Below are 10158 nucleotides of genomic sequence, written 5' to 3'. Positions count from 1 at the left end.
GCCCCCCGCCACAGCCGGGGTCCTGCCTCCGGCTCAGCGCCCAGCAAGGGCGCCGAACTCGGGGGCGGCACGGCGGGGGTCCCGTGCAGGTGGGTCCCCTCAGTGGGGACAGCCCCAGCACCCAGCCGTCCCTCACCGCAGGGGACCTGGCGGGGGGGGCAGACGGGAGCAAGAAAGGGCGCTTTGTGGAGGCTGTCACACAATGCGAGCTCACACCGGGGACAACAACAACAACAGGGATGAGCACCCATCATCCCCGGCGGAGATGGCACCCATCACCCCATGGCTCGGTCCCAGCATGGCCCCAGGGGCACACTAATGTCCTGCCCGGATGCTGCTGAGCTCTGGCAGGTCGGGCTGAGGACAGATGGCATTTTGGGGTGCTGCAGGTGCCCCAAGCCCTCCATTCCCCACCTGAGGCCAGGCGATGGGCACATAGCATGAGGGTGCCGGTTGGTCTATGGCCCCACAGCACCCATGACCCTACGGGAGCAGCGTGGGGTGCCAGCAGCCCTAGGAGCAAGCCGGAACTCCACGGTGCCAATCTCCGCACCACAGACACCCCTGTGCCCGTGCCCGCTCACACTGCTCCCCCCGCTGCACCTCCTCCCCCCCATGTGCCCCCCACGATGGCTGACGCCGGCAGCGAGCGGGCCACAAATGGGAGCCGTCGCTTTGGATCTGCTCATGCCGGCGGGGCGCGGGCAGCAGGCGCGGTGCACCTAACCGTATCATTCGATTAGGGCCGGCACAGCCGGGACGTGATGCCCGGTGACTCCGGCACCGCGCTGCCAAACAAAGCCATCTGCTGCAAGCGGGGCCTGCACGCGCCGGGGGCTGCGGGGGGGCTGCCGGGGTGCAGGGCTTGGGGAGAGGGGCGATCGGCGGGCACTTTGGGCAGGGCTATAGGGGAGATATGCTGGCCGTGCCTTGCCAGGGCACCGGGGTGCCTACGCCAGACCCCATGGGCAAAGGCTCCATCAGAAATGAGCTCAGAGCAGCCCGGGGGAGGCTCTTATTGTGGGGTGCTGAGCGGGAGCAGGGCCAAGGGGTCCCTGGGGTGGAGGGACAGGACACTGGCACTGTCCCCACGCTAGGGCACACTGCCTGCTCGAGCATGCTGATCGGATCGGGAAGCCTCTGATTAAGCTGCTTGCACTAACAAGGCTCCTAATGAGCAGCATGGCCAGCAGGAGGGGGAACAACGCTCCAGCCTCCCTGGCAAAGGGTCCTGGGGGGGGCACGCCGCATGGTCCTGGCTCAGCCTGGAGCCCCAGTGCCCAAAGGGGACCTCAGCCCTGTCCCAAAGCCGGAAAGCCACCCCTCCGCTCAGGTGACCCCGGCATGGCTTCACCCCCATGCCCAGTGGGGGACCCCAGCTTTGAGCTGCCTGGCACCAGTGCAATGAGGGCACCAGGCCTCTGCTGCACACCCCCCACCGTTTCCTGCAGTGCGGGGCTTTGGCGCGCTTGTCCCCAATAAGGGGGCAGCCACATGTGTGTCCATGCGTGCACAAGCACACACACATGCGCAAACACTTGCATGCTTACCCATCAGCTTGCTACCACCCCCCCCTCTCCCCAAATCTGGGAAGGTTGCCCCGTCCTTTACACTCATTAACTGCCCTCCCAACCCCGCATAGTGAAAGAGGGGGGGACACAGAGAACCCAGGCGTCCGGGAAGATGAGACATCCCCCCTCCCCGCTGTGGAGATGGGACAGAGCCGGGCTACAAAGGGGGAGCTGCCCCCCTGGCAAGGATGCAGCCTCTAGCGGGGACAGAGGGGGTCCTCCTACCAGAACCCAAATTTTCCATGCATGTGCTCCTGTGCAGCTCCAAAAGATGCCTGGCTTAGGTGAAAACATCGGGGGGGAGGAAGGATGTTCCCGGGCACCCCAAACATCCCCCACCTTCCTCCCCCTTCCCCAGGGACCCCCCCTCCACATGGCCAAAGCTTCCCCAGCCCAGCAAAGTGGGCATCATCCATCACGCCGCCTGGCACCGGAGCCTTTCTCATGCTAAGCAGCATTGCCTCGCACAATGACAGCTTGGCTGGGGTGCCCGGATGCCCCCCACTTCCCGAAGGGGCCCTGATTTATGGTTGGGAAGCTCGTGGCAGTGGCAGGATTGATGCTGGGAGGCGATGTCCCCACAGGAGGCATCACCAGCATGGTCCCTCCCTCTTTTCCCCCCACTCAGACCGCCCCCACAGGGGTATTTCAGCCCAGCAGAAGCACTCCATGGGGCATCAGCCTCATCCAGCCCTCCCTGAACTAGTGAGGGACCCCCAATTCTTTCCCCAGCCTCCTAACGGGGTGCCAGGGCAGCTCCCGCAATGCCAATGGAGGGCACCAGTCAACCCCTGATGTCATCAGCCTGATGTCATTGCTCTTCGCCATGGTGATGATGTTGAAATCATGGCTGAGCAAGGCAGGGGCTGCTGGAAGATATAAATATATGCTAATTACATTGTTTGCCAAAAGAGCAGCTCTTCCAGGGCAAGGAAGTGGGGTGCAGGATGCCTGGGGCAGGGGTCCCCAGGGATGGAGTGACTTGGAGAGGGGTCCCTACAGATAGGGCGACGTGGAGAGGGGTGTCCTGGGTGCCCTCACTGGCTGTTCACAGATCCTGGGTGCTGTAGTGGTGGTGGGGGTGCTCCTATAATCAGCCCCTGCACTCCTTGTCCCTGGCACATGGGGTAATGAACCCACAAGTGCCAGTCCTGCACCACAGGCTGCCGTGCCCTGCCAGCGGGCCTGTCCTCGCTCTGCCAGCCCCACAGGCACATCCTAGCCATCCCTCCCCTCTCTCTGCAGTGCCCAGCCCCATGTTTACCCCTGCCCCAGTGGGCATGGTGTGGGAGCACAGGCATCTGGCATGGCCTGAATGGTGGCAGCATCAGCCGTGAGTGCCAGGATGGGCACGGGCAAGGGGGCACTCCCAGGGCCAGGGTGATGCAGTTCTGAGGAGGATGTCCAAATCCCAGGACCCTCCAGAAGTGCTACACAGTCCTGACCACCCCCGATGCAGGGAGACTGCCCAGCCCCACTGACAGCCTTGAGCCTGCTCTGCCAGCCACCCACAGCAGCACCAGCCCAACCTTGGGGTGCCATGGAGGGCCAGGGCAAGCTTTGACATTGCTCACTGATGCCCACGAAATGGGGGAGGGGGGAGGTTCTTCTCTAGACTCTGCCCCTGCAGCACTGAGCAAGGCAAAGTCTCTTGCAGTCAGTAGGTTCCAGAGTTAATGAGCACACAACTGTCAGGCAATCTCTTCTTGCTCCCAGCACAGCTGAGGCCATGGAGGGGCTTGGTGCCATGCTGTGCCCTCCCTCCCCCAGACCACCCCATGTCCCTGGCTCTGGGGCTTTGGGGTGCCTCTCCAGCATCCCACGGCACAAAGCTGCAGCTGTGCCTCAGTCCTGCAGAGCCATTGCCCCAGAGCCAGCACAGAGGGGCTTGGAGAGCCATGGTGGTGGGGGGATGTCGCTGGCATGGCTGCCATCCAGCCTGGCCCCCTGCTTTCCCCCCCCAGACCCTGCTCTCACCTCTCCACTGACCTGCTGAGGGGGCCAGGGGCGGCCCAGCTGCCCACAGCTGCCATCCAGGGGGCCAGACTGGCCAGCTCGGCGAGTCCCCAGCTTCATTGGCACCTCGGGCTCCGGCACAGCAGCCGCCCGCCTCCCCCCGCTCGCTGCCTCCAGCTCTTGGCACTGCTCCCCACTCGCCTCCTGGCTGGGCTCGGCCCCTCACCGCCCGCCCCGCCGCAGCACCGGTGCCCCACCACGCCGCCCACCCCAGCACCATCCCTGCCTGTCCCACACCACAGGGACCCCCGTGCCTCAGTTTCCCCCCACTACAAGCCATGCCCCCACGAGCCAGGTGCCCTCCCCGGCAGGTGCAGGCAGGGCAGGCTGCACAGCAGGCTGAGCCCTGTCCTGCTTAATGAGGCCTCATTAGCGGGATCCAGCTGCTCGCAGCCCCGCACGCTCCAGCGGGCAGCGCTGCCCTCCCCGCGGGCACCGCTGCCTGTCTGGCTGGGGCCGGGACCGGCGTTTGGAGCGTGGCAGAAGGCCACATCCCCTCGGACCCCCCCCCTTCCCACACCTCAGCACCCCCAGCCCCACACGCGCGTTCCTGCCCCTATGCCACCCGGCCTCGCGTGCCGGACCCCAACCCCGAGCACTCCAGGGCTGCGGGGACCGGGCATGGCCCCACTGGGGATGGGGGCACAGGGACAAGCCTGCCTGCTGGCACATCCCCAGCCTAGTGCCTCTACTTCACTCTGACGTCATACCGCTGGCGACATCACGGGGTCTCCATGGCAACCCTCGCAAGGTCACTGCCCCGCGGGGGACCATCTGGCTGGCAGGAGGGCTGTGCCATGACCCCCCTGCCACCCGGGCACCCCGCAGCCTCCCTGCTTGCCCCCTTGCCAGCGTGGGGTGGGACCGCGGTGGGTGCTGTGTCCCACGGGAGGATGGGTACGGGGTGCCCCCCAGCCAGGCTCAGGGTGCCCCAGCTGCTCCCAGCCCTGCGCCCCGGCTGGGGAGCGCAGCCAAGGCGCCAGTGAGGCGTGACGGTGCACGGAGGGCGGGGGGACGGGCCGGCGCTTTCGGGCGACCATCTGGGGTCCGGGCAGCGGCGGCCACGCACATGAACGGCACACGTGTGCAGGGTGGGCGCTCGGCCCCCCACGTGCCAGCACCCAGTGCCTGTCCCTGTCACCTCCTGCAACGGCCACCCAATAGCTTGGGACATGCCCCATCCATGGGATGGCAGCACCCAACCGTGCCCCCCTGGGACGCATGCAAGCCCAGAGCCACCCTATGCTGTGCCAGCTCCAGTGACCGCAGCCCAGCCCTGCCAGCTCAACCTCCAGTCCTGCCCCACATGCAGCCAGGCATCTCCTGTGCCTGAACACCCCGCAAGGTGCCCACACGAGCACCCCTCCGTGCCCCAGTTTGGCTACACCACTTCACCCAGGCCACCTGCGTGCCACCACCAGATGTCTTGCCCCAGGTACGCTGCCCCTGTGCCCCCCGCAGCAGCCTGAGCATAGCACAGCGGGACCCACCGTCCCATCCCAGGGATGCCAGGCCCTGTGCCAGCCCGTGGGAGCACAGTGCTGCTCCCCTGGCAGCCCATCTGGCAGGCAGAGGGGACTGCCAGCCCCACGGGGACACGCTGGAAACGAAGGGCCCGCAGTGGGACCCTCACCTCCCCTGGCACCCCGGTCCCCGCCCTGGCTGGCTGGCGGTGCTGGGGCTGAACTAGAGAGGCAGGGGCAATGGGCGCATTGGGGATGGCAATGGGTCTTCCAGCCCCCGTCACCCTGTCCCCAAGCAGGGCTGCAGGGTGCCTGGGGCAGGGATGATGCCCAGGGACCTGCCCCAGTGCCACCATCCCCTAGCTAGGTGCTTCCTGCCGGGGCTGCCTTTCTCTGGCCCCATTCTCCCGGGGCAGACATGATTCTCCTGGGGCGTTCAGGCAGAAAAATCCCCCGCCAACCCCCCCATCACTGCCCCTTGGTATTCCGGGAAGGGCTCCCGCAGCCAAGAGCCACTTCCGCAGCTCCACTGGCCCCCCTGCCTGCGGCTGCTGGCCAGTGGCACCGCGTTGCTGGGGGTGTCTGGGACAGGCAGGGCCCCCCCCACCCCTTAACCCCCAGCACCATGGTGGGAGCCGCGCCCCAGTGTCTGCCCAGGGTGGGCTGGGGTGATGGCAGGAGCCTACCTGAGCCAGGCACCCTGCAGCCGAAGGCTGCCCGGCCGTGCCAGCAAGGCAGCCCTGAGAGTCAGGAGCCGCTGGCATTACTGGAGGCCAGACAAAGCGCCCTGAGGAGGACAAAACAAAATGTCCTTAAAGGCAGTGGAGGGAGAGGCTGTCAGACCCTCCCTATTTCCCTGCGGCCCCACGGGGACCCCCCCTGCCCAGCCACACAGGGACTGCTCTAGCCCCTGGAGCTGCCCTGCACTCCATCGGGCACCCGCTGTCAGGGCATCTGTGGGGTTTGGGAGCAGTAGAGGGGCACTGCCCGTCCTCCTGCCTGCTGTTTTGGAGTGAGCATGCAGAGATTCCCAGGGGCACCCATAAAAATCAGAGCCTGCAAAAGCAGGACACAGCACCCTCATCACACATGGACCAATGGGAAGGTGCAGACCCCAGCCCACAGGTGGGGAAACTGAGGCATGGCTGCACATTGCCCAGCTGCTGCCTTCATCACCCCTGTCCCTCCCCAGGGGGGACACAGCGGGCACCCTGAGCACCGCTGCAAACCCGCCCAGCCCCAGGGGCTGCACGCTCATCCGTGGGCAGGGTTTGCACTGCAGGAGCCCGACTGGGCTGGGGGCAGCGGTGGCAGGAGCTGCACCTGCAGGCAAGGATGAGAGGACAGGCAGGGACCACGCTTTACCAGGTGAGTGGCAGGGCCCTGGAGGCAGGCCAAGGGGATTAGCTCCCTTGCCCAGTGACCCGGGCAGCTCAGCAGCCAGTGTCCATCCTGCTGCGGCTCCTCCTGAGGGTCTCACGGTGCAGGGATGCTCCAGCAGTGGGGGTGCTCCGGGAGCAGGGATGCTCTCACAAGGACCTGCCTTCCTCCCCACAGCCCCCACACGAGCTCCTCCCAGCACCTCCTGTGCCCTGCACAGGGGTGTCCTTGCACCCTGCAAACAGGGGAGCCCCAGGCAGAGAGCTGCAAGCCACAGCATGTGCCAGACCCTGCAGTCCCCTGCCCGTCCCCACCTCTCCGCATGCCCTGGCACTGGGGTGGGCTGCTCAGGTACTGCCGAGAAGTGGGTTAAAGATCAACTGGGAGCAGGTGGGTGCTCCCATGCCTGGCTCCCTGCTGTAGGTGCCAGGCTCAGCCCTCGCCCTGGTGTGATGCCAGCTGCTCCAGCCAGGGCAAGACCACAGCAGCAGCATGGAGCCATGGCAAGCGCTCCACAACATGCAGGAGCATGTCCTCATGACAGACTCCTGATCAAGCCCAGATACATCCTCAGCACCTCCCTGTTCCCAGCCAAGGGCTTCTCCTGGAGACATCTGTCTGCCGGCTGCCCTGACCTCTCCACACTGCCCGTCGCAGGCAGGATGGGCGCTGGGCTCCCTGCTGCAGGCGCAGCCAGTGGGGCCACGCTGGGACACTCAGGCGGAGGAGCTGTGCGCGCGCGGGCGCGCTGGAAGCACCTCCTGGAGCACGCCGCTCCCCTGGCTCTTGGCTTCCCAGGGAAGTCCTGGCTCCCGGCCCTCTGGCTGGAGCGTGCAGCTATTTCGGGAAGCCCCCTGGGAAGGGGAGGGCCTGGTGATCATGTCGGCCCCGGCAATCAGTTCCCATCCATCGGGAAAAAGGGAAGAGCCAAGCCCAGCCTGGGCTCACCTGCCGGGTGCAGCACAGCAGCCTGGCACAGGAACCTGAGCTCAGGGCTCCTAAATCCCTTGCTGCATGGCAGAGCTGCCACAAGCACGGGGCCATCACGGCCCTCCAACAAGGACACGCACTAGGCACATCCCAGATCCGCTCAGGGCACCAAAGCCATCCCTGATGCAGGCGAGTGCAGGGCAGCACACAGAATCCTGCAACACACCGCTTGCAAGAACGGAGGGTCAGGCACCATGCCGATGCCTGGAAAAACCTGGCTCTGCCCACACACCATCCTACCAGCCCAGTCCAGGAGAGCCTGCCGGCTGGAGGCAGAGGGGAAGCAGCCCCACACCATGCCCCTCTCAGAGCACCCGGCACAGAGGGATGCCCACACCCTTTGCCAAAAGCAGGCAGAAGAGCCTCCCGGCCAGGGCTTTCCCACCTTTGCCACCCGCCCAGAAAGCTGGGGCAGGTGATAAGGCCAGGCAGAGCGCCTGAGATGAGCGATAGCATCTCCAGGCACAGTGAGACATTGCACCCAGGCAGCCTCACAGGCAGCAGGCTCAGGGCGAGTGGTGGCCAGCATCTGCCCCACGGTCACTGGGCTGGGGGAGCACCAGGGTGGCACAACCCCGGCTGGGGGTCACAGGGGGGCATCAAGCCTTTCAGGAGCCCCGGTGTCCTGCTCCCTGCACCAGCTGCTCTGGGTCCCCAAGGCAGTGGCCCATGCCAGCCCGGTCCCCGCACCCCAGCACTTACCAGCAGCCCCTCGCTGCACTTATCAGCCATCCCTGGAGGCTTGAGCGCTGTGCCGGCTGCCCGCCGTGGGGTCCCTCGCCTGCCCACTCTCCGTCGCGCTGGCTGCTGCACCAGCACCGGTGCGCTTCAATCCACCGTCAGAGCAAGCTGGGCAGGGGGGAGAGAGACATCAAGGGAGATGTGACTGGTGGGGTGGGCACATCCCCGCCCCAGGCCTCCCCCTCCCTCCAGGAACCGAGGGGCTGTGCCAGGCTGGTTGCTCCCCCGCACCTGCCCGCAGGGCACATGGAAGCAGGGCTGGTGGAGGACGCAGGGCCCAGGGCCGGGTGCGCTGGCGGCGGGTTCTCTTCCTGCTGGCTCCCAGCCCCTCCAGCATCTCCAAACCCCCGGCACCCGCAGGAGCAGCAGCTCCCAGGTGTTTCCCAAGAAGCAGTTAAAGATTTACCCAGTGTGGACAGGCGACCTTGTGGGCAGCTGGCTGCCGACCTCCCGGCAGGTGGGCGTTGGGGGCCGCGGGCAGGAACGGGGGTCCCCCAAACTCTCCCCCAGTGAGAGCTGGAGCCGAAGTGGCTGCCGCACACGGCAGCGCTGGGACTGGGCGCTGAGCGGGGCCAGCACAGGGCTCAGCTGCCGCACAGGACACAGATGGGAAACGATTGCCTTCTGCCCTGGTGCATCGCACGCACGTGCAGCGCAGGGGGGCTGAGTCGCCAGGCTCTGCCAGGCACCAGGTGCTGCCGGACAGGGCATGGGGGCAGGCAGCTGCCTCCCCTGCCCTTACCCCTACCCCATTCTGGGGCTGCTGGGGGCCCCAGGGGAGCACCAGGGCCTGCCCTCTCAGCCACTCTTGCAACAGACCAGTTTACTTGTCCGTGAGACAGCACCGGTGTTTGCAGATCCCACACGAGCGCTCGGTGCCCTTGCCGGCTGTGGAAGAACCCCGACCCCCACCAAGGGTCCCCAACTACCACCACCGGCCAAGCACCCCAGGGCCTGTCCCCAGGCCGCCATGGGTACGGAGCGATCAGCAGAGGGGCGCAAAGCCCTGAAGGCGTGGGGAGGGAGCGTGGGCGGCAGAGATAAAGGGCAGGAGCCCGGGGGATGTGCGGCGAGCCCCCAGCCCCGGCCACAGCCCCTCCAGCGCAGGCAGGCTGCTGCCAGCAGATACCGAGTCCCACCGCCAAAGCCCTCCCCAGGAGCGGCTGCGTTTCCAAGGGGAGCTGAGATGTCGCCACTGCGCGGGGAGGAAGACAAGCCCCGCTACTCGTGCCGCACGGGGACCTCTCAGAGGTGAGATGTGCGGGGCCTGCAGCTGGACCTCCTCCCCACCGCACACCTATCGCCAGCCAGGCCAAAACCGCCAGCTCTGCAGCCGTGAATTCAGCCCGGGGACTCATGCCGTGTCTCGGGAAGGGAAAGCACCCAAAGGGACGGCCAGCCACTCCCCCCAGGGTCTGCCAGGCGCCGATAAGGCTGCGTGCCTCTGTAGACACCGCTGGCTTTGGCTCCCAGCCTGGCAAGGAGGCGAGCGCCCAGCCAGGTGTTGGGCGGCAACGGGACAGATGCAGGGATGCCCAAGGCTGCAGCATCCCTTGGGAGAGCCCTGCAGGGATAGGGATGCAATACATTGGTGCTACGGGGCAGCTCTCCCGGAGGAGCTGCGGGATCCCATGACAGCTCGGAGGGCAGGGCGGCTCATACCTAGAGACAGGATGGGTGGCACTGTGGAAGCGGGGACACCTGGGCACCCACGGGGGCTCCCGGCTGGGGTGTCAAACCTCGGCGGGGGAGGCAGCCCACGACACCCAGGGGAAGGCCACGGATGCCCGGCCGCAGGATGGAGCTTTTCCCCCCCATCCCCTCCCACCCGGCGGGCGGCCCGGGGCGCCGGTGCAGCCGCTACCACCTGCGAGGCCATTTCCTCCGCCAGCATCCATGCGGCCCGTCGCAGCCGGGGATCCCCGGTACCCACGGGAAACGGGCACCGAGCCGGCCCGCCGCCGCCCTGCCCGCTCCCCCCCCACCTCGCCCGGAGG

General features: G+C 66.7%; 1 protein-coding gene across 3 annotated transcripts in view; it reads right to left on the bottom strand.

Moving 5' to 3' along the window:
- Window positions 1–9302, bottom strand: part of SLC6A9 (solute carrier family 6 (neurotransmitter transporter, glycine), member 9) — a 15275-nt gene extending 5973 nt beyond the window's left edge. The window contains exons 1-2 of one of the 3 annotated variants that reach the window (XM_010582493.1): window positions 9291–9302; window positions 8123–8269 (exon numbers count right to left, since the gene is read on the bottom strand). In XM_010582493.1, coding sequence (XP_010580795.1) covers window positions 8123–8152 — 30 coding nt within the window. In that variant the 5' untranslated portion in view covers window positions 8153–8269; window positions 9291–9302. Of the gene's footprint in view, window positions 1–3560; window positions 3648–8122; window positions 8270–8567; window positions 9075–9290 lie in introns of those variants that run through there. The other 2 variants (XM_010582492.1, XM_010582491.1) reach the window with 2 other exon arrangements.
- Window positions 9303–10158: the final 856 nt, after the last annotated feature.

This window comes from Haliaeetus leucocephalus, unplaced genomic scaffold (assembly GCF_000737465.1).
Source record: "Haliaeetus leucocephalus isolate CR32 unplaced genomic scaffold, Haliaeetus_leucocephalus-4.0 Scaffold848, whole genome shotgun sequence".
In the NCBI taxonomy this organism is placed as follows: Eukaryota; Metazoa; Chordata; class Aves; order Accipitriformes; family Accipitridae; genus Haliaeetus; species Haliaeetus leucocephalus.
The sequence above is the reverse complement of the archived record's forward strand: the minus strand, read 5'-3'. Positions and strand labels throughout refer to the sequence as shown.